This window comes from Gigantopelta aegis, chromosome 3, assembly GCF_016097555.1.
Source record: "Gigantopelta aegis isolate Gae_Host chromosome 3, Gae_host_genome, whole genome shotgun sequence".
Lineage (NCBI taxonomy): Eukaryota > Metazoa > Mollusca > Gastropoda > Neomphalida > Peltospiridae > Gigantopelta > Gigantopelta aegis.
The window spans coordinates 24,791,967-24,817,180 of NC_054701.1; the positions used below are offsets into that span (position 1 = coordinate 24,791,967).

The following is a 25,214-nucleotide window of genomic DNA, read 5'->3' on the forward strand; positions in this document are numbered from 1 at the left end:
TATGCCTTTGTGTTTAAAAACTAGGGTATGTCCCTTTAACCTAGGATTTCAAGAATTTTCGAGACCCTCTAGATTTCCATTTTTTTTACAGTTAACCAATTCTCACCCCTGACTAAGACAACCATGTGATTACAAAATCCATTTTTAATGCAAATTTTATGTTGCTTGTATAGATAGATAATAAATTGTTCCTATTTCAGTAATTTACAGTAAACATACTTTGAAAAACATTAAAAAGCATAACAGTAATATTTATGATGACCATGGTAGAGGGAAATATTTTAGCACTTATATGTAGATTACTTTTTTTTTTTTTTTTTCAGACTGTACCCCATGGTGTTCTGTGTTTTCTGTCGTCATACAAGATGCTTCAAAAAGTTCAAGAAAGATGGAAGGTAAGTATTCAAAGATACGGTCAAGGGTTCAAATAATTACTTTTTACTCAAAAATCCACCTGATAGTGAGGGATTGCAATGTGCGATTTTGGTTTCAATAATTAAAGTGCTATAAGGACTCCCTGTTTGAAAATTTGAAGATACCACCAATCCAACGAGCTCTACTATGCATCTGCAATAGAAAAGAAGATATTCAAAATATTAAAAATTTTGGTGTGTGTGGAATATAGTATTGTTCTCAGCTATATGTGATATGCATGTATGTATATATGATTGTATCTCTATCAGTTTTGTTAAATATAATTTGTGAAAATGTTTCTCTATATGTTTTATTTTTGTTATTAAAGTTTAATTTAAATTGATCGATGTAAAATTAAGGATATTCCATAAATAATTCCAATATGTAAATACTTTTTTGTTATAAAATGGTTTGAAGACTATGGTTTCCCTGGATTATGAGAAAATGTCTAGAAAATCAGTATACTTTTTACAAATTATTTTACGACCCATGTGGGCTCGTATACTAGGCAAGCCAGAGAGTTCTACATTATTTTTGCGAACTTCAAGTTCACAGACTTTACTCAAAATTGCACACTTGAGTAGGTGAAAAATAATGCTCATGACAAAAAAAATTAGGAGGGTGGTAAAGGGCGGTAATTTATTCTGGAGTGTGATTTTTTCCCCAGCTTTATACCTGATTTCAGGTTTTTGGCATAAACTCATTTTCACCAGGTTGTGTTTGTTCTGAATTACTGAAAGCTTAAATTTATTTGAGTGTGTTTTACAGTTCATCTTTAAAACATTATTTCCTTTATTATTTTTAAAGAGCTGTCAATAATATATGCATATGATTAACATTACTTTTTCTAAAATGTTTAGATAACAGGTTTATGGGGGAAGATTCTGCAACGGAAAAAGATTATTTCCGAACCAAGAGCGTCAGACAAACAGGATTTTGAAGATCTGATGAAGTATTTCTACAAAGTTATAGAAACTGGGGAAGATTCAGAGGACTGTAAGAATACATACTTTACTATCACACGTAGAATATTGTTTAGTCCCCAACCAATCCAACTGGAGGGAACTAATTGCTTTCATCGCTATCCTGCTGTATGTTCCACATATGGTTTTTCGGACAATTGTTATGCAGTGCCTCAAGATATTGAACTGAAATTTTGTGTGTATAGCTTTATGGTGTACAGTTTCAGATCAAGTTTGACTTTCATCACAATTTAGCCATTTTTGACAGAGTTATTGTCCTTGAACTTAGGAGATATGAAAAACAAAAATTCCAGACTTTTTTTCGCAGTGCCTCAAAATATTGAGCTGAAATTGTGTTTAAAAATTTATCGTGTACTGTTACAGATTAAGTTTTTCTTTCATGGTGATTTACCCATTGTTTTACAGAGTTATGGCCCTTGATCTTAGAAGATAAAAAAAATAGTTAGGCCTGGTAGGGGATGTGTATTGGTTTAGCAGTATTCTCAGAATGCTTGTTATAATCTTCTTTCCATTATACCAGCCTCGGTGGCGTCGTGGTTAGGCCATCGGTCAACAGGCTGGTAGGTACTGGGTTTGGATCTCAGTCGAGGCATGGGATTTTTAATCCAGATACCGACTCCAAACCCTGAGTGAGTGCTCTGCAAGGCTCAATGGGTAGGTGTAAACCACTTGCACCGACTAGTGATCCATAACTGGTTCAACAAAGGCCATGGTTTGTGCTATTCTGCCTGTGGGAAGCGCAAATAAAAGATCCCTTGCTGCTAATCGGAAAGAGTAGCCCATGAAGTGGCGACAGCGGGTTTCCTCTCAAAATCTGTGTGGTCCTTAACCATATGTCTGACGCCATATAACCGTAAATGAAATGTGTTGAGTGCGTCCTTAAATAAAACATTTTTTTCTTTCTTTCTTTCTTTCTTTCTTTCTTTCCATTATTTCCAGCTATATTATGCGTACTTTTAAATTAAAAGTGAGGAAAAATGGGGCAACAATTTTGTTTTCAGAGTAATTTCCACATAAGAATAGTAATTTTTAAATTTCTAAAATGTGTATTGTTTTCACTTACAATGGCCAGAATGATGTCATTCGTGCCAACTATTTGGTGACAGCTGGAATGGAGTATCAGTTATTTATTGGGTGTAGTAATTTGACTTAAATCTAATTTTGCAGTATATTAATGATTCGGCAAGACATTTTGCACTGCAGAGGGTTTTTTGTATGTCATTTAAATAGAGAATAACTAGTTAATAACGTTGGATATCTGCTTTATTCTGCAATGGTAAGAATGGGAAATTCCATGAGGCACTGCCAATATCTGACATCATTAACTAGTTATTATCTTTATTCTGCAGACCATAAAAATTAAAGAGGAAAGCTATTTTTGTTATTTCAGCCACATTGTACAATGACTTAACGGTCAAATGAGCGGTTTTGTAATGTAGGCTAAGCGTGTGACGTCACATGTGTGACGTCAAAAGTCATATCCTGCTAGTAGCATGATATGACTGCTTTATCCGTCATCATATTCTGTCACTAGAAACGGTGGTTGCAGGATAAAAGATAATACCTGTCACAGTAATCAAAACCATGGTCTCTCCATTTGTAATGTCATGTAGTACCTGTCACAGTAATCAAAACCATGGTCTCTCCGTTTGTAATGTCATGTAGTACCTGTCACAGTAATCAAAACCATGGTCTCTCCATTTGTAATGTCATGTAGTACCTGTCACAGTAATCAAAACCATGGTCTCTCCATTTGTAATGTCATGTAGTACCTGTCACAGTAATCAAAACCATGGTCTCTCCGTTTGTAATGTCATGTAGTACCTGTCACAGTAATCAAAACCATGGTCTCTCCGTTTGTAATGTCATGTAGTACCTGTCACAGTAATCAAAACCATGGTCTCTCCATTTGTAATGTCATGTAGTACCTGTCACAGTAATCAAAACCATGGTCTCTCCATTTGTAATGTCATGTAGTACCTGTCACAGTAATCAAAACCATGGTCTCTCCATTTGTAATGTCATGTAGTACCTGTCACAGTAATCAAAACCATGGTCTCTCCATTTGTAATGTCATGTAGTACCTGTCACAGTAATCAAAACCATGGTCTCTCCATTTGTAATGTCATGTAGTACCTGTCACAGTAATCAAAACCATGGTCTCTCCATTTGTAATGTCATGTAGTACCTGTCACAGTAATCAAAACCATGGTCTCTCCGTTTGTAATGTCATGTAGTACCTGTCACAGTAATCAAAACCATGGTCTCTCCATTTGTAATGTCATGTAGTACCTGTCACAGTAATCAAAACCATGGTCTCTCCGTTTGTAATGTCATGTAGTACCTGTCACAGTAATCAAAACCATGGTCTCTCCGTTTGTAATGTCATGTAGTACCTGTCACAGTAATCAAAACCATGGTCTCTCCGTTTGTAATGTCATGTAGTACCTGTCACAGTAATCAAAACCATGGTCTCTCCGTTTGTAATGTCATGTAGTACCTGTCACAGTAATCAAAACCATGGTCTCTCCGTTTGTAATGTCATGTAGTACCTGTCACAGTAATCAAAACCATGGTCTCTCCGTTTGTAATGTCATGTAGTACCTGTCACAGTAATCAAAACCATGGTCTCTCCGTTTGTAATGTCATGTAGTACCTGTCACAGTAATCAAAACCATGGTCTCTCCATTTGTAATGTCATGTAGTACCTGTCACAGTAATCAAAACCATGGTCTCTCCATTTGTAATGTCATGTAGTACCAGGCCACAGAATTTCAAATGTTATAGGAAACCTTTTTCGTTTCTGTGTCCTGTGATTATAATTTCAGAACCTGTGGGAATTTTTGTTTTCAGTACTGGTAATGGTGCATTATTTTACATGATAATGTACTTTTAATTCTGTAATTTTGCAATATGCTTCTAACACTTGTGGAAACAATAGTTTTTGTAAAATCCTGTGGCTTGTAGTAGACAATGTTTGTTTTGTTACAGCTGATGAGGAAGGAAGTACGGATGGTGCTTTGTTTCTGGCTGTGTGTCGAGGGAAAGTCAGTGAAGGATTGGATTTTGCTGACAACTTTGCCCGCGCTGTTATTACAGTAGGTTCTTCCAGTAACATTTGAATACAGTCAAAGCCAGGGGACAATATTTCAAACTCTTAGGTAATCGGAAGCCAGTTCACATGAGTTTTACTCAGGTAACCGATTGTTCAATTACGTGAATATAGTTCTCGTAATCTATAAGTTAGGCTTACCTAATCCTAAAACACTTGAACTATGGTTCTGTGCTACATTGGTGGTTTAAATCTATTTAAAAACAAGCTGATTTTCTCTTTCATTACTGATATATGGTACTTTTAATTTTACAATGTAACCAACTGGTGGTTCTCGTGATTTTAAAGTTGGATAACCAACATGCGATGAGAACATCGGTTCTCATGAAATATTGTGCCCTGCAAACCTATCTTTTGCTTAATACCTACCCAAAAGCTGATGTATTCTTTGTACTGGGGTGTCATTAAACATTTATTCATTCATTTTTTGTTGTTGTCAAATATTGTATGATGTGACCTGGGCCCCATTCCACGAAGCGATCTTAGCCCTAAGATCAACTTAAGTGCATAGGGTAGCTATGCGCTTACGGTAATCTTAGGGCTAAGATGGCTTCGTGGAATGGGGCCCTGTTCTAACCAGCCTAATGGCTCAAGCGAGCACTTTTTATATTCCACTGAGGGCCAGTCACAATTATTAAAGTCACAGACCCTAGTCTTTAAACACTATGGCATATTTGTCACTATTAGAGCAGTTGTTGACAGAGTTGATATAAAACCATTCACAATTATTAAAGTCACAGACCCTAGTCTTTAAACACTATGGCATATTTGTCACTATTAGAGCAGTTGTTGACAGAGTTGATATAAAACCATTCACAATTATTAAAGTCACAGACCCTAGTCTTTAAACACTATGGCATATTTGTCACTATTACAGCAGTTGTTGACAGAGTTGATATAAAACCATTCACAGTTATTAAAGTCACAGACCCTAGTCTTTAAACACTATGGCATATTTGTCACTATTAGAGCAGTTGTTGACAGAGTTGATATAAAACCATTCACAATTATTAAAGTCACAGACCCTAGTCTTTAAACACTACGGCATATTTGTCACTATTAGAGCAGTTGTTGACAGAGTTGATATAAAACCATTCACAATTATTAAAGTCACAGACCCTAGTCTTTAAACACTACGGCATATTTGTCACTATTAGAGCAGTTGTTGACAGAGTTGATATAAAACCATTCACAATTATTAAAGTCACAGACCCTAGTCTTTAAACACTACGGCATATTTGTCACTATTAGAGCAGTTGTTGACAGAGTTGATATAAAACCATTCACAATTATTAAAGTCACAGACCCTAGTCTTTAAACACTACGGCATATTTGTCACTATTAGAGCAGTTGTTGACAGAGTTGATATAAAACCATTCACAATTATTAAAGTCACAGACCCTAGTCTTTAAACACTACGGCATATTTGTCACTATTAGAGCAGTTGTTGACAGAGTTGATATAAAACCATTCACAATTATTAAAGTCACAGACCCTAGTCTTTAAACACTATGGCATATTTGTCACTATTAGAGCAGTTGTTGACAGAGTTGATATAAAACCATTCACAATTATTAAAGTCACAGACCCTAGTCTTTAAACACTATGGCATATTTGTCACTATTAGAGCAGTTGTTGACAGAGTTGATATAAAACCATTCACAATTATTAAAGTCACAGACCCTAGTCTTTAAACACTATGGCATATTTGTCACTATTAGAGCAGTTGTTGACAGAGTTGATATAAAACCATTCACAATTATTAAAGTCACAGACCCTAGTCTTTAAACACTATGGCATATTTGTCACTATTAGAGCAGTTGTTGACAGAGTTGATATAAAACCATTCACAGTTATTAAAGTCACAGACCCTAGTCTTTAAACACTGTGGCATATTTGTCACTATTACAGCAGTTGTTGACAGAGTTGATATAAAACCATTCACAATTATTAAAGTCACAGACCCTAGTCTTTAAACACTATGGCATATTTGTCACTATTAGAGCAGTTGTTGACAGAGTTGATATAAAACCATTCACAATTATTAAAGTCACAGACCCTAGTCTTTAAACACTATGGCATATTTGTCACTATTACAGCAGTTGTTGACAGAGTTGATATAAAACCATTCACAGTTATTAAAGTCACAGACCCTAGTCTTTAAACACTACGGCATATTTGTCACTATTAGAGCAGTTGTTGACAGAGTTGATATAAAACCATTCACAATTATTAAAGTCACAGACCCTAGTCTTTAAACACTACGGCATATTTGTCACTATTAGAGCAGTTGTTGACAGAGTTGATATAAAACCATTCACAATTATTAAAGTCACAGACCCTAGTCTTTAAACACTACGGCATATTTGTCACTATTAGAGCAGTTGTTGACAGAGTTGATATAAAACCATTCACAATTATTAAAGTCACAGACCCTAGTCTTTAAACACTACGGCATATTTGTCACTATTAGAGCAGTTGTTGACAGAGTTGATATAAAACCATTCACAATTATTAAAGTCACAGACCCTAGTCTTTAAACACTATGGCATATTTGTCACTATTAGAGCAGTTGTTGACAGAGTTGATATAAAACCATTCACAATTATTAAAGTCACAGACCCTAGTCTTTAAACACTACGGCATATTTGTCACTATTAGAGCAGTTGTTGACAGAGTTGATATAAAACCATTCACAATTATTAAAGTCACAGACCCTAGTCTTTAAACACTATGGCATATTTGTCACTATTAGAGCAGTTGTTGACAGAGTTGATATAAAACCATTCACAATTATTAAAGTCACAGACCCTAGTCTTTAAACACTATGGCATATTTGTCACTATTAGAGCAGTTGTTGACAGAGTTGATATAAAACCATTCACAATTATTAAAGTCACAGACCCTAGTCTTTAAACACTATGGCATATTTGTCACTATTAGAGCAGTTGTTGACAGAGTTGATATAAAACTTGACTTACGTTATTGTTTAGATTAGCAGTATTTCTGCCAGAAAGAAATTTTTGGGTATGGCACTATGGAATTGAATGCAACCACAGTCAACAGAGGATATGGGAGCCACCCCTGGAAGAAAATGGGTTAAGTTTAGGGTTAGGGTTAAGAAAATCATACAGTAATGATAGGAGTAATAAATTTTCTCAAAAGGTTAACTGAAATAAAAATCCGGAAAAAAAAATTGGGTATGGCTCAATACCCATTTTACCCACTGGCAGAAACCCTGATTATCCATTTTCATACATCTGAAGTATGCATGATCATCCTCATATTTGTAATGCCACGAAATGCAGTTTTCATAAGTCAAAAAATTAGAAGTAACAGTTATGGAGATGAGCACCAGTCTATTTTTAGAAGGTATTTCCTTTTTCAACATCACAGACTCTTATTTCACTCTGTTTTATGTATTTCTATGTTTGTAGATTACCCAAAATTGGGGTCTTATTTTCACAGATTCAAACTAGAGTCTGCAACATTTAACATTTTTACAAGACTCAAAATCCGTTTTATGGGATAGGAAGCAATCTCTGTTTGTGGAATTTTAATCTGGAAGCAAATGCTAGAATTTGAGAAGCGATTGTAGACTGCTTGCACTGATATAAACTCTATTTTGTGTAAATTTAAACTAGTTATCTCTTCTTTTTTAATTTTTTACAATATTCTTCTTCTGCATTCAAACACTGTTGGTTATGGCTCTTAATTTAGATCAGGATTTGTATGTTCCTGATGAACTGTGTGGTGTTGATCAGTTCATATTTGGTTCCCCATAGCTTGTCACTAAAGTGCATCGGTATTGGCCAAGAGCATGTTCTCTCAGTGGTGTATGTATGTGCTCTGGATCTTGTGTTCCTGTGCCACAGGAACATTCCATGACTGGTGAAATTATGAGGTGATGCATATGGGACAGTAGGCGACAGGGTGTGGCCGGTTCTGAGTCGAAAGATGATTGTTTGTTGCCATCTAACAAGGTGATGTTATGTTGGTGAAACCATTCTAGTCAAAGCTTGTGTTCGATGAGTGTTTTTGCTTCTGGGTAGGAGATATTCAGTTTGATATAGATCGTCCAAAAATTAACATTCATGGCACTAATCTCTTGATCTGAATAGTTGCACAATGCTTTAAGATGTACTCTGTTTACGGAAAATATCTCGTCTGAATTTGATTGATGCTGGGGGCGAGATTTAGCTTAGTCTGTTGAGCTCTCAGCTGAGGTGCTTGCGTCGCAGTATCGAAACACATTGGTGGATCTATTCAACTGATTGGGTTTTTCTCTCATTCCAACCAGTGCACCACAACTGTTCAAAGGCTATGATATGTGCTTTCCTATCTGTGGGAAAGTGCATATAAAAGATCCCTTGCTTCTAATGGAAAAATGTAGTGGGTTTGCACTGATGACTACGAGTCAGATTTGCCAATGATTAATTAATCAATGTGTTCTAGTGGTGTCATTAAACAAAACAAAATTTGATTGATGCTGGTATTTCTTATATTTGATAAGTTATATGAATGAACAGCTTTTGATAATTCTAATTTCCTTTATTTTAGGTTGGCATACCCTATCCAAATTTCAAAGATATACAGGTAAGCCTACATATTTGTTGAAATAATTTTTCATATCATATGTCATATCAAACTATACCTTAAAGAAGTACAAAATCAACTTTTTTTTTTTTTTTTTAAACCAATATTTTTATTTAAAAGAAACAAACAATAAATATTTTTAAACTGTTGATATAATAAATAAATTCTTAGACATAGTAATAGTTGTTTATACTTAGTCATCCCTCTGTCAACATTTTCTACCATTTAGTCTAGCAGTTGCTTATTTTTTTATTCCTGTAATATTATTAACAATATGTAGCACAACTGACCTTGGAATAAATTTTGAATTATTTTTGTTGATCCTCAGGTGGAACTGAAACGAAAATATAATGATCAAAACAGATCTCGCGGTCTTCTCTCGGGCAGTGACTGGTATGAAATCCAAGCATTTCGAGCCTTGAACCAGGCTCTTGGGAGGTGTATTCGTCACAGGTAAAGTGCGGCCAAAATTAGTTGTCTTTATGATGTGTGTTGCTAGTAAACCTGTTCAAATTGATAAACATGTTTTATTACATAACTGATTTGTTGCATTTTAAAAGTGGTAAATAATAACAGAATCAGCAATATATGTAAGTGTAAATTATTTCAGAAGTTTTCATAATCAAAATATAAAACCTTTTTTTTTCAGGAGAGACTGGGGAGCCCTTATTCTTGTCGATGACAGATTTGTGAAAAACTCACAGAAATATTGCAAAGGTAATTATTGATAATAAAATATTTTACTTTAAAACGAATATTTTTAATGACTCATTGTTACTGGTTACACTGTCCTGCCTTTTAACATGTTTTTATTTATTGGTTATCTCTGTTAACTAATGGTTACACTTTTATGCCTTTTAATGTGTTACTTTGTATTGTTATACGGTATATGAAAAACAGCTGAAGAATAACTGTTGGTAATCTTGTATTTAAACAATGATTATGTTGAATTTCATAAATACTTTTAATATTTTGAGAACTCATCAAGACAGCTTCTTGCAATAAATTTGAAATAAAATACTTTTGAAGGTTTCATATACTTTTATATTCCCTCAAATGGCTTTGTTTTTAATGTGTTTCTTCTGTTGATTTCAGGTCTTTCCAAGTGGGTGAGAAATAAGACACAAACATTTCACAGCTTTAATCAAGCAATGGAGTCCTTGGCCTTCTTCACCAAGACTAGAATCGAAGCTTCAGAGAAGGAAGGGTACTTGGGTTTCTTTCTTGTGTTAGGGGCGGGACATAGCAGGCGCGGATTTAGTGGGCCCCCCCCCCCCCCCCCCCCCCCCCCCCCCTTTTTGGGGTCAAGTTATTATTATTTTTTTAACTAGCATACACTAGAGTGGAATTACACAAAAATGCACTTATTTCCCAATTTTGAAGATAACAAAAACAGTATGACAATACCAAAAACATACGTTAATATAGCTATTTTGTTACTCAGATGCAAGGAGATCGCGTTTCGGGCCATTTAAATTTCAAAATTTCGCGGGGGGGAGCATGCCTCCTGACCCCCCTAAGAATCTCGGGTGCTTCTCGCTCTCGGGCCCCCCTATTTAAAAATCCTGGGTCCGTGCCTGCATAGCACAGTGGTAAAGTGCCCGTTCGATGCGCAGTCGGTCTGGGATCGATCCCCATCGGTGGGCCCATTGGGCTATTTCTTGTTCCAGCCAGTGCACCATGACTGGTATATCAAAGGCTGTGGTATGTACTACCCTGTCTGTGGGATGGTGCATATAAAAAATCCCTTGCTGCGTAGCCCATGAAGTGGCGACAGCAGGTTTCCTCTCGATATCTGTGTGGTATGTCTGATGCCATATAACCGTACATGAAATGTGTTGAGTGCATCGTTAAATAAAACATTTCTTTCCTTCCTTCATTTCTTGTATTGGTGATAGATCTATATACAGAATTAATCTGTGTCTCCACCATTGTGCAGTCTGTATTATACTAAAATCTAAGTTAACCTATTAAATCTAAAAAATATGTACATGTAATTTCACTCAAAATATACTTTATTAACAAGCCACATAGACATCATATCCCATATAAAAGTATGTAATTTAATTGTGTTTACTCAGCCATAAATAATAATTTTAAAAAGTTTGTTACCTGTTAGTGTTAGGTAACATTAAGTGTTTAAAATATTCACAAAACTGCTTATGGTATGCCTCTAACAATTGAAATTGGCATAACTAATTTATGGCTATGGGAAACAAATTCTGGTAACTCATTTCGTTTCTACATAACCCAATATGATTATGTAAATGATGATCTAAATTTAATGTACAAATGAAAAATGGGTTACGCAAAAATATCCTTGTGCGAGGGACGCGCAAATGAAATGATCGTTCTCAGAGGCCTGTTATGGTATGGTAACTAACGCTAGCTAAAGAGTCATATAAATAAAAGGTAAATTTCATGTCATTGATGCCATGCGACCGTGCTTTTAAGTAACAACTTAACGTTCTTGACATTTTTACCATTGTTTTATTTTAATTTTCTTCTAGGCCTGACACTACATTTCTTCCAAGTACTCCTAGCACACCGACTTCCCAACCAATCATTTGTCAGGAGCCAGTGACCTCTCCAAGAACACCATTCCACGACAAGCGAAACACCTCCACATTTTCACCTCCATACAGTGTGAACATCGACAAGTCGGCAACCAAGAATGAGCAGCCAGCGTCTGGATTCTTTACACCAACAAGAGGTGTACTGCCAGGAACTTCTCTCATTGTTTCTCCTCCATCGGCTGTGACTCCAGATCAGAAAATATCTTCCAGACAAAATGTCGCCTCCCAGGTTCAGGGACAAAATGTGAAAACTACTGGTCAGACATTTCTGATCCCTCAAGCTGGTTTTGTGCCCGGTCAGAAGACCATTTTCCTTCAAGGAAGTCCCTTGCCTGTATCTGTGCAGAATGGAGTGGCTGGTGTTGGTAAAAGGACACTGAAACAGATTTCTTTGCTGCCACCACATATACAGCCATCTTCAACCAGCAGTCAGGTGATCTCTTCACCTTCCCTAATACAGCAAGCTGATGGGAAGAATAAAAATCATGTCTTCTTTTTACAACTACCAATGAAAGGTTTTCAAGCTGTTCAGTCACCAAATCAGAATGTACAGTCTGCACAAGTGAAATACCAACAAGTCGTTCAATCACCAAGTCATATACATTCTTCCGAAACTCCAAATAGTAAAACCAGTTTAAGTGTAGACAAGAATCAGGTTAAATCTGAACACAAAGATTTGCCTGTCTCTGTAAAGTCATTAAAACCAAAAAAAAAGTCTGGAAATTTAAAGAGTAAAGTTTCCACTGGAAGCAAAGATGCTCAAGGAATTAATAAATTCTTTAAGTTTTGTAAGGTGGAAAGTTTGGATACCCCAACACATGATAATGTAGCAACAAAGAAATCTGTTACTGATTTGCATAATCAGACCAGTGACGACTCTGGGTGTTTTGCTGGTGTTGGGAATGAAATTGTTGAGATGGAATCTGAATTGAAACCATTGGCTCTTAGTAAAGATGACACAACTGAAAAACATTTCGAAAGTCCATTGCTCTTTGAAGGATCTTCTCAGTCAGAACCAAGCATGAACATTCCAAACAAGAATAACTCGTTGAGCATTGACCAAGTACGTGATAATAAAGGAGAAAATGGTGCGTCTTGTAAGAAACCATTGTTTAGAAGAAAGAGCTCTGTTTTGGAGTCTCAGCTACAGTCTTCTGATGCCGATCTTGACGTGAAATCGTGGAGTGAAGATGTTAAAATAGAAGTAGATGATTTGATTAAACCAGAAACAGAGAGAAGTGTCGAACATAAAAAGATCAACTTGTGTGGTGAAAACATTAAAGTGGAAGTGGGTACAGTGATTAAATCAGAAGAGAAGAGTGACAACAATACAAAGCTGATCTCCAGTGATCAGGAGGATTTCCAGGAACCGGTGATAAAACGGCGGAGTGCCCGTCAGATAAAGCGCAAGTCCGACGGTATGTTGAGACAGAAAAACAAAAAACATAAAGGAGTTGACTTCTTGGATGCTTCGGAGTTGCACGATGAAAAGGTATACATATATACTGAATCAAATACCTATAATGTGTCTTATTGATTTATTTCTATAGACATTACCTGTCCTCAAACAAGTGCACCTCCCCCCCACGCAAGTGGTCTGGTCCGAACATCCCAACAGCCAATGGGATGGCCTAAATTCTTCTACTGCATACTGCTCTCTAGTTCCGGTCACATGACTGTAACTTCCTTCTTTTTCTCTTTGCTAAAGGCGTCCTTTTGCTTGGCTCTGTTTGGAGTCAACTTTTATAAGACCTTTGGTTTTGTATTAGTGTTTGGGTGAAATGTTTTTCACCTTCGTTTTCATTAGCTTTCGTATGTTCTTTTCGCGTATTTCACTTGACTTCCAAGCGTTTAATTACATGAAATGTTGTTTATATTGCCGGTTGTCGTGTCGGACGCCATTTGCAAAATGGCGTCTGTGTTGACTGGCTTTGTGTTTGGGTGAAATGTTTTTCACCTTAATTTTCGTTAGCTTTCGTTAGCTTTCATATGTCTTTCGCGTATTTCGCTTGACTTGCCAAGTGTTAATTACATGAAATGTTGTTATATCGCCGGTTGTCGTGTCGGACGCCATTTGCAAAATGGCGTCTTTATTTACCGGCTTTGTATTTGTGTTATGGTTGGTTTTTCTTTCTTTTCACAGATTGAAAAATTACTATTATCATATCTGATAATGTTCAGGCGACTAGTTCGAGCGTGTTACGCTGGAAGAAGTTAGCCGGCGGCGACCCAGGTTGTCGTGTTCGTGTGGCCTCACTTCTAGATGCGACCTTTGTGCGGGCTTGTCTGATGTCGAGTTCGCGGCTTACCTGAAGGTGGTGTCAGCGAGGACCAAGAAGGTGGAATCTTCGAGGACCAAGAAGGTGGAATCTTCGCCTTCGATTGCTGACTCCGTGGCGGAAGAGTTACGTTCAATTCTACCGACCATGCTGGAAGAAACAATGGCGTCAATGGCGACCTTACCTAAATCGGCGAGTTCGGGGTCAGGTCCGGTTCCAGTCCCCTCTTCAGGGGGTGCGGCTTCTACGCAGCCCTCTAAGAAGCCGGCTCATTCAGATAGACGCTCCACGGATTCCAAGGCTCACCGATCTTCGGCGGGGAAGTCCCCTTCGGCGCATCGGAGCCGGGACCGTAGCCGTTCCACATGACCTGTATGGCTCCCTACGGGTTCCATAGATCGTCAGCGCCAACCTTCAGTTGATGTGGCTTCCAAGGCCTCCGAGGGCTAGACGGGACCATCCACGGTCCGGTTTAACCAGCGGCTTCCATTACGGTACATCGATTGGCCTGTGCTCGAGTTCTACGAGACTTTGGTGATGAAGCGCCTGCGGCATCTGTCATTGAAGAGCCCGACTCTACGGACCATATGACTATGAGGGATTGCTTGGCGGCTGTCTACGACATGTTGCCGTCCTTGCCACATCCAACGACGATGTGGTCATCCGTTCCTTGGTATCCACACGGGACCGCCCACGGTCCGGTTCTCCGGTATCTCCATCGGGCCATGACCAGAGCGACTGGCCTGTTCACGGGTGCTACGTGACTTTCTGATGATGTATCGGTTCATGCGGTGCTGGAAGATCTGGATGCGGCGGACCACTTGTCACTGAGGGATTGTCTGGCTGTCATATCTGATATGCTACCGCCGCTGGCCCATCCACCGGTTTCAGCCAAGAAGGGTCCGGGTTCGATGATCGCCACGGAGGTTCCACCGGCAGATATCGGCATTCGATCGTTGGCTGCCACAGGCCCCCGTCGGTTTACACGGCTACCAGTAACTGGCCCGTGCGTATCGTTGTTCCAGCAAGCAGACGGAGCCCTGTAACGAATTGGAAAATTGCGTCATCGGCTCACCGTTCGGTACCGTCGTCCCGTGATCGATCGAAGTGGTGCAGTGTCCAGGGTTCCACCGGCTCCTGCCGGTCCGTGTACATCGTACCGTCCACACCAGTCGGCAGCTGATTCGGCGTTCAGGGTTACACCGGCTCCTGACGGGACCGTCCACGGTCCGTGTTTCCGATGCAGCCAGTACATTGGATCGAAGTGCCTGTGCCAGGTTACTGACCGATTTTCCAGATGATGCGTCGGCACCTTCCGTTATAGAAGATCCGGACGCAGTGACCCACATGGCTGTGACTGTTTGTCTCGCTGCGGTGTATATGCTTTCGTCACTTCAGTCCACTCGCACCATTCTAGAAGGTTTCCGTTTGAGGACTGATCCGATGTCGGTTTACTTGAGTAGACTTCGTTTGTGCCGTTCCCCATTCGTCACAACGAACGTATCCCGTCTTCAACCTATCCTTCAACGGTGTGACGCCGGCCTTGGATGACGCTGTTTCCGGCGGGACCAGACGTCTTCCTAGAACTTACAGATTGGCACGTCCTGTCGATGGCTTCAGTTCAGCGTACATGTTGTACATGGCGACCATAACTCCTCATGTGCAGGATGCCAGAGGATATGCCTTGTTCTAGCCGTCGACTTTGATGTTGGTCTACCTTATATCTTCCGTGACGTCGATGTGCACTACGATTGCACACTATCGTCAACCGACTTGCCTGAAGCGATCCATTCTTGACTTTCAGCACAAGCCGGTAATCTTGGCAGACCTGTGGTCTACATACGGCTCTTTGCCGTGAAGGGGTCGACGTTACAAGCGTTCCGGGTTGGTGACGAAGAAAAGTCTACTGGTCCGGTCACTTGTGTTGAGATCCCGTGCACCGATATTCTCTTGTTCGAGGAAGGTTCAGCGACATTCGGCAGATCGTTCTCTATATCCGGTGGCGATGCAAGACAGTCGCTACTTCCGCTGGTTCCGGAAGTTATCCAGTTGCCATCACGTGGTACGGGGGTTTTACCGTCACCGTTTTCCTATGGTTCATTGCGGCTTATCAACTCACTGACGTTTACTGTTGTTACCGCCAGAGTTCGTGACCGATGCTGTCTAGATGGTCTCTGCTGCTGTTTCGCACCGGGTGGTGTGACGGCCGTGGATTTTAGCCGGTTGCTGTTTTGCGTTGCTTCACTTCCAGGTATATCGGGCATGTAGCGTAGCGAGTTGCTACGCTGTCTTGGCTCTTGCCTGTATCACGGGGTCGCTGTTTCCGATGTCTTGATTCCTGAATCACTCTATTACTGTTTCATGAAGTATCATTGCAAGAGTAATTTTGACGTCGGCGCAACATTTTATGCTTAGAGGTCGCGGTATCCAGTTTGTTTCTGAATCCATGCATTCAGTACAATAACGCAGATTTGCTGATCCGGTTACCAGTCGCCTTGCAGTCCAGTCCCTGTTGGTGGCTGTGGTTTCCAGATGAAGCCGATCTACACATCAACCTGTTGGAGATGTTGTCAGTTACGTCATCTTTCATTGGCGAGAGATGCTGTCAGGCGCCTCTCTCATGGTAGCCACAGACAGTACTACCGCGGTGGCTTATATCAACCGTCAGGGCGGAACCCACTCCAGCAGTCTGCTGCAGTTGACTTATCGTCTCTACAAGCTGGTTGACGAGATTCCGTTGCAACTTCGGGCTCGCCATATTCCAGGGGTTTCCAATGTACTAGTCGACACACTGTCTCGGCCGTCGTCTCCACAGCCGACGGAATGGATGCTCCATCCCGAAGTGTTTCGATGGGTGTGCGACAGACTTTGGACACCAAACATCGATCTCTTCGCCACACGATTCAACCATCAGCTGAGGGTTTACGTGTCTCCGATGCTGGATCCCGAAGCTCTGGATCTCGACGCCTTGGCCATCAGCTGGGAACAGATGGACGCGTACGCTTTTCCTCCACGAATCCTCCTTCCAAGGGTGCTTCAGAGGTTTCAGCTGTACCATTGTCGCCTGTTACTCATTGCTCCAATGTGGCCATCCAGGATGTGGTATCCCCAGATCTAATACGTCTTGCCGATCCACATCCTTTACCGCTGCCAGACTGGGATCATCTGTTGCTGCATCCCACGTCAAGACTATACCATCCACGTCCGCAGTTGTTCCAACTGCACGCGTGGACTTTATCGCCAAGAGTTTGAGAAAGAAAGGTTTTTCTTCACAGTCTACGGCGGCCATTTTGAAAGCGCACAGATCATCTACTACTAACGTCAGATGGCTTTGCTTTCACCAAGGGTGTTTCCGGCAAAACCTCAAACCTCAGACGATCCAGATACTTCGTCTTGCTGGGTTTTTTGGCTGTATCTGCGGACCACTTTACGATTAAAGGGGTCTACCATCGCTGGGTACGTTTCGGTCATCGCTACTGTTCGTGATGTCGCTACTGGAACGAAGTTATCGGGTATTCCTGAGATCCATAAGATGATCAAAGGGTTTCGCCTTGATGATCAAGTACACCGGTTTCGGCCACCAAGATGGGACCTGAATCTGGTGTTACGAGCGTTATCGACCGCACCTTATGAGCCGATCGAATCCTCTTCCCTGCAAGACTTGATGCGGAAGACGGTGTTTTTACTCGGTTTTGCCACGGCTGCCCGTGTCTCAGAACTCCATGCTCTTGATGTAGACTTGGTACGTTTTCACCAAGATCGGCGTGCAGTCAACTTGGGGTTACTCATGAACTTTGTTGCAAAGAATCAGTTACCAGACCAAGCGCCTCGTTCGTATGTTGTGCAGGCCCTCTCCTCTATCGTTGGTCCGGCGGACGTTGAGGACTTGGCGTTGTGCCCTGTCAGAGCCCTGCACCAGTACATCGAGAGGACCAGATCTTTTCGACAACATCGCAAAAGACTTTTCCTTTCCTGTAACCAGAGTCGGTTGAGGGACCTTACCAAGAACACGGCCACCTGGATCCGGTCTTCTATCCTGACCGCCTATCAGAAGGAGGGTTTACCTGCTCCGTCTGCTTCTAATCCGCATGAACTCCGTGCCTTGGCTGCCACGATGTCCCTGCACTGCAACACACCCATTCAGCACATTATCACTGGTTGGTTCTGGGCTACGGACTCCATCTTCGCCAACTATTATCTGAGGGATGTCACCACAGAAGACGTTGAGGGGTTCCATCATCTGGGTCCGGTTGTTGCTGCACAGACTCTGTTGAATACAAGCCGTCCTCGTCGCCATTGATGTCTGTCTGATTCTGGGCTGCATACCGAGATGTCCATCGAATAGACAGATGAGGATTGCTTAGACTTTTGTTCTTTTGCACAGTTCACGTACTGGTGCCGGAACTTTTGTCTCGATAACCTTTACCCTGCACTGCATGTGGTTATTGGTTGTCGTTATTGAACTAACAGATCTTTGGTGTACTAGACAGAAAACACTCGGGGGTCTTGTTTTGTTCAATGTTCTGACGGATGCACCTCATTAGGTTGTCGCTTGTTATTGAAAAACTATAACACTTCAATACGTGAGGGTTACCTAACACCTGCATCCCTGGTGGCTACGTCTTCCCACCCTGTCAGAACCAGCATGAGATGTGGCTTCCGCCTCCTGGTCCATGTGTTCTAGGAGCCGTACCTGCCACTGCTGACGGATGCCACCATTCTGGTTGTTGTTACTAACATCACCTGCATTGGTCTGTGACGGGCATCCCTAGGATGAGGGCTTACCAAGGTTGGCCTTATTCTTCCACTAGTCAGCCTCTTTCCGGTTGGGGAGTTATCACAAGCATCTACGGATCTCGGCACCCACCACCATCTGTTGAATGCTGCACTTGTTTGAGGACAGGTAATGTCTATAGAAATGGAGAAAACTTGAGTGTTTTCTCTTTTATAGATACATTACCTGTCCTCAAGATTCATCCCGCCCGGGCCTCCCCGCTTCCTGTTCTCCGTGCGATGCGCTCAGGGAAAAAGAAGGAAGTTACAGTCATGTGACCGGAACTAGAGAGCAGTATGCAGTAGAAGAATTTAGGCCATCCCATTGGCTGTTGGGATGTTCGGACCAGACCACTTGCGTGGGGGGGAGGTGCACTTGTTTGAGGACAGGTAATGTATCTATAAAAGAGAAAACACTCAAGTTTTCTCCATTTTCATGAACATGACCCTAGGTGTAATTTGATCTACTAAAATATTTAGTACTAGTACATTGTAATTAATCTAAAACAAAACATAACCGGGCCACAATTAAAACTAAATATTTTGAGTTAAAGATGAAAATTAAAAAGTTGACAGTTTTGCCAGATTGTTTGGTAAATCAAAATGAGAAGTGAGGATAATAATGTAATAAGATATATATATATGATCACGATTTTTGCCAGAGGATATAAAGGGTAAAATTATAAACCCTAAAATCTTGGAAATTATGGATGCATTTTTATATTTAAAAAAATATATATATTGTAAGAGAACTGCTGTTTAAACCCCTGCGCGTGCTGTAACCTCATCGTGGTGCAGGGGTGTAACATTCTCTTTGAGAATGGCCAATACAGCACAAATTGAAGTTTAGAGTAAAATTCGGTGTCCGTAAAATTCTGTGATATTTGTATTTGTATTTTTGCACAGTTCTTTACACTGTTTTTGTTTAAACCTTGAATTTTTATATTGATGTTGATCATCACTTTATTTATTTGCATTACCATAGTTTGACACCCAATAGCCGATGTATTTTTCATGCTGGGGTGTCGTTAAACATTCATTCATTCATTCATGCTGTTTAAAATTTGTCGAAGTACATAAAATGCAGCATCCAATTTTAAAAGATTTCAAACCTATAACCACCTATAGAGGCACTTATGATCTGTTTTGTTTTTATTTTGTACCCTCAAATTATTTTCTGGCAGGAAGTCTGATGGTACTAACAAATATGGAGTCATGTTTTATTAATTAACAGTGTTATGGAAATTGTATTTTGTATTGTTGCAGGAACACAGGACAACCCTGGTTCAGTGTTGTGCGTGTGGAAGTATTTTGGTTCAAGATGTTAAAGGTGGGTGAAGTATTTTTAAAGTGTGTGTATACATATGATATGTATTGCATGTTTTCAATCACTTCAAATTTAATTGACGAGTCTATAACAATGTACATGGCATGCATGTAGTTATTACCCATGTACAAAGAGACATGTGGGGCAATATTTTTCTATCTTTTTGTTTGTTAGTGCTGTGGTATAACGATATGCAATGAACACCCTATTTGTTTTATTTCATCAGTGTGGTAATGTTTATAAATGTATTTATGGTCCCTTGAATCCCAAGTTTGACATCACACACAACACATTGAACAGGAGGTCATCACTGTTTCTGGTTTTCAGCTTGGCAAACTTGTACTGTTCAATTTCACTTCATGAAATCAGAATTACACTGGTTAATAAATAAAATACCTAACTTGCTGTTCAGCAACAATATTTATAATGTACTTATAAATTATGTTGTCCTCTAAATCATCTCTTTATGTATTTCTGTATGGTACTCTAATATATTTGTAGATATGTTTCTTATGTCCATAACTTATAAAACAAAATAATTTTGTGGGTTTTTTAAAAGACTGTGAGAAACGAAAAAGGATACCCAGTTTCTTGCAAGGAGTGTTGGAGAAAAAGAATGCATTTGTGCTACATTTCACCAGTACAGATTTACCCAGAAACTTGCAAGTCCAAACTTCAAACCTACAATCTGGTGAGTTCAGTTAATTAACAAAATGAAAAACTGTGTCTGTGAGATCACTGAAACACAACCTTTTGATTGACCCAGTGCAAACAATATTTCATTTCATTTTATAGCTTCTATATTTTCCCCAGGGAATACCAATTTAATTTGAACTGTCAAAGTTTAAGACAATCTTGAAAAATAAATGTAATCATAACAATAATATATGTTGTTGTTTTTTTTTGTTGATAAAATATGATTATGTAAATCTGGCTTTCAATTTTATGTGTAATAGATGTTATATATACCAGGTAATATGACATACAGTTATTCTGATCTTCAAATTTTGAAGAAAAAAAAGTGTTGATTTTTTTTTTTGCCCATGCAGTGTTTCTGCCAGAAATAATTTTTTGGGTATGGCACTATGGAATTGAATGCAACCACAGTCAACAGGGGGCATGGGGAACCTCCCCAAGAAAGAAAATGGGTTAAGTTTTGGGTTAGGGTTAGGGTTAAGAAAATTATATTGTAATGATAAGATTAATTAATTTTGTCAAATGGTTAACTTAAAAAATTAAATCTGCAAAATAAATTGGATATGGCTCCATACCCATTTTACCCTCCAGCAGAAACTCTGCCATGGTATTAAAAAGCAGAGATCACACGAAGGATGCATGTACAAATAGTAAAATGTTTTAATAGTAATATGTTTGTAAGAGTATCCTAATTTATGCTTTCAAAAAGTAATATTTTGTTGTTGGTCTTACAGATGTATATTTAAACTGTGTGTGGAATGAAGACCACAAAGCCTGTATCCAGTATCTGTCATGTTTAGCTTGTGATTCTGGTTCACATCAAGTAGAGACTGTAGGCTGCAGAGTAGAGACTGTTGGCTGCAGAGTGGTGTTCAGTGTGGACACATCGGAGTTTAAAAGTGGAGAGGTACGATATAGTTGGGTGTTCATTATGTTTCAGAGTAGACAGCATTAAAGGCATACAGTCACAGATCACTGACCTATTTAATGGTCTAACAAAGTATTACCTGAGCAAAAATAATTTGATTTGTCCTTAAATGTACTTTATTCAACCATCTTTATAACCACCATACTCCATTTATTAATGATATTTTGTAAAAATAATTGAATTATGGCAATGGTCCATAATTCAAAAACTAAAATTGCCGAGAGTTAACATGGATTTCACTCCATCATGGTTCAGTTATGGTAATGCAATAGCTAGATTTGGTTTCTAACAAGTAATGTTACAGTATGCCTTTAATAAATACTTCCATGAACAATGTACTGTCAACCGGATTAATATTGTGACATCTTTTTTTGTAAGTTTTGCGAATAACTGTAGCTATCTGTAATGACAATAAGCTGAGCATCAACGACGCAAAATTTATACACATTTATTTTTTCCCAGTTTACAAGAATTAATCTGTTGTAGTGTGAACATTTTCCTGAAAGATGGAGAATTTAATAGGTAATGAAATTTGTCAGTGCCTGGCTCATTCCGGTATTTAAAGATTTTACACTGAATTAAATGTATTAACATCATAGTATTGGTGGGTTAGCTTACATTTCTTTGATTTTGACAATCATTTCAGAATCTGTGAAATCAGAGGCCTATAATTCCATATGCTTTGTATGCATATTTTTTTAATATGAAATGCAATTTACTTTTTAATAACTTTGTTCTGTTTTTCTTTTTAGACATGGCTTTTATCTCCTATGGTAAAGTGGACGTAACATCATCTGTGATTTTCCAATTAAATGGACTGCAAGGCTGTGATTAAATTCCCTGTCTGTGACTCCCATTATTGAACATCACTGCTTATGTCTGATATGCATTTTCACACTGTTACTGTTATGGGCCTATTTAAAGGAAGGGACAATTAAGGCATTTGGCCTGGTATGCATATTCAACGATATATAATGCACATTATTGCTTAATATCAACAAGTATAATCGTATAGTTAATTAATAAAATGGTTAAATGTGACGGCTATTGTATATAACGGGCGCAGCCATTTTGTACCATCTCAGTGAGTACGCCCTCTGGTGAGCTGGTGGTTACGTAATACTTAACGCGTAATGTCAGGAATGAGCCTTATAACTAGAGAAACACAATCTACCTGGTTTTTGCGGGATGATAAATAGTTATACATTGCAATGTTCTGTAATAATACACGTCCCAGTAAGCCAGCAATAAGTATATCCAGCACTATATATATTATTTTTCAATACAAAATAAAATACCATTGTCAAAGTGGCTACACAACAAGTCGAAATAATTAACAATGTTTTGTCCATGCATGAACCTACGTACTGAAATAATACACGGAGTGTTTTCTTAGTTAATTGGTCTATGCTGTTAGTTGCTTCTACCTGTGATTCGTGATTGGCAGGTGTGTATTTGATTGGTAACCAGACGAGCTAATTAATTGACGCTGTCTAGACACAAAAATACATACTGGTATTGTGGAATATTACCTGTCGCCCCTAAAATGGTAATGGACATGGTTTATTACTGTAAATAGTTCTGCAAAACTATTGATTAAGTAGACTTTTCCATCTAAAACCACAGAACTTACCAATTATGTAGTCCCAAAGAAATAAAATTATCACTTGGGTATCGTGGGTTGTTGTTTTTGCTCCAACATAGCATATCAATAGGCCTAATAGTGTACATTTTTCCTTTGGATTATTTAACAGAGAAAAATACTATAACCCCATTTTGTTCCGTTAATGCAACTTGAAATATATTTAGTTAAATAGTTTATTATATTATTACGTCATTTATGTTGTTTTACAAGTCAGGTTGATCAAAGAGAAGCGCCTTGTTCAAAATTATTGCTTTTGTTTACACTGTACATACAGGAGATGGTCAGGAGCTGACGTCACTTCACCCCAAGCTATACCACCGGACGTCACAAAACGTAAAGACAGTAGTAAAGACTCGCTTGATGCATGGTCAGTTTGGGATCGATCCCCATTAGTTGGCCCATTGAGTTATTTCTTTTTCCAGCCAGTGTATACAACTGGTATATCAAAGGCTGTGGTATGTGCTATCCTGTCTGTGGGATGATGCATATAAAAGATCCCTTGCTACTACCATTAATGGAAAATTGTAGCAGGTTTCCTCTCTGTGACTGTCAATATTACCAAATGTTTGACATCCAATAGCCGATGATTAATAAATCAATGTGCTCTAGTGGTGTCGTTAAACAAAACAAACTTTACAATGAGTGTACCTTGTGTTTAGTGCCAAACATATTTTATGTTCAAGTTGCTGAATGTTAACAAAATTACTTTATGACAAACAATAAGAATAATCAATAACCAGGTAACAAATTATGGGAACATGTCCTGTAATGAATTGTATCGTGTTAATTACAGCATGATGATTGACTTGTATCCTGATCATTGGTAATACATGTAGTATCGAGATTATAATGTCTTAGGTGGATTTCTATTTTAAAATGTGCGCAATAGATAGCCAGAGTGGCAGGAAGTCATGGAATTGAACAGAAATACCAAGCAGAATAGAGTAAATGATATAACAGCAAAATGTTGTCATTATGATCTCAACAATATAAAGACATTTATAGAAATGTTCTGGACTTTATGGGCCAAATTTATGAAGTCTGTTTTTCTTAAACGCAGATGTTTAAGCATTGTGAATGTTTGTAGTTACACATTTGTAAAACAAACAGGCTTTGTAAATTCGGCCCCATAATTTTAAGGATTATTTTTATCTATAAATCTTACAAATCAAGTTAATAGAACTGAATGAAGTACTTGAATGTAATCACTACATTTTTACTTTTTAATCTGTGATTTATCAATCCATGTATACAATCATGTGACAAAATATTACATGTTTATTTTGCTGAAATTAATAATAAATAAATGTTTTAAAGGTTACTGATTGTTGCTGGTTTTGTTTTATAAATGAACCAGTTCCCTATGAGTGGTATATCAAAGGTTGTGGTATGTACTGTCTAGTCTGTGGGAAAGTGAATACAAAAGATCCTTTTTACTAATGGAGGGGTGCCCTCAGAAATGCCAAATATTTGACATCAAATAGTTCTCTATTCAACAGACTGTTCTGGGATGGAACTGAAGGGTATGCCCCCTTTTATTTTTATCACAGACATCAAGAAATAAATAACATCCTGTTGAAACTTCTCTTAACATGCCTGGCACCCCCTCCCACATGCCCGCCCAATCAGTATGCTCTGGCAGTGTCCTAGAATAAAACAAATGGGTGTTTATCTGGATGCAAGTGGTAGAGCACTTGCTTTTGTCAGACAGTAAGTTATTTAGCAAGTGAAATTGCACTTTTTAGGGGGCTAAAATTTGGCTCCAATCGATGAGGTGTTTACATTAATTAATTTCAACTTATTTCCGTGCTTATATCCAATTGAGGTTCAAGCACACTGTCCTGGGCACATATGGGCTGTCTGCCCACGTCAGTGGGTTAGTGAG

General features: G+C 38.8%; 1 protein-coding gene across 1 annotated transcript in view; it reads left to right on the plus strand.

Moving 5' to 3' along the window:
• The window catches only part of LOC121367742 (Fanconi anemia group J protein homolog), a 45,373-nt gene extending 22,671 nt beyond the window's left edge, over positions 1 to 22,702 (plus strand). Inside the window, exons 21-32 of the mRNA XM_041492084.1 lie at positions 324 to 395; positions 1,275 to 1,410; positions 4,389 to 4,495; positions 9,070 to 9,105; positions 9,434 to 9,558; positions 9,755 to 9,822; positions 10,201 to 10,312; positions 11,616 to 13,173; positions 20,000 to 20,063; positions 20,620 to 20,751; positions 21,491 to 21,663; positions 22,437 to 22,702. Coding sequence (XP_041348018.1) covers positions 324 to 395; positions 1,275 to 1,410; positions 4,389 to 4,495; positions 9,070 to 9,105; positions 9,434 to 9,558; positions 9,755 to 9,822; positions 10,201 to 10,312; positions 11,616 to 13,173; positions 20,000 to 20,063; positions 20,620 to 20,751; positions 21,491 to 21,663; positions 22,437 to 22,472 — 2,619 coding nt within the window. The 3' untranslated portion in view covers positions 22,473 to 22,702. The remainder of the gene's footprint in view (positions 1 to 323; positions 396 to 1,274; positions 1,411 to 4,388; positions 4,496 to 9,069; positions 9,106 to 9,433; positions 9,559 to 9,754; positions 9,823 to 10,200; positions 10,313 to 11,615; positions 13,174 to 19,999; positions 20,064 to 20,619; positions 20,752 to 21,490; positions 21,664 to 22,436) is intronic.
• The last annotated feature ends 2,512 nt before the right edge of the window (positions 22,703 to 25,214 follow it).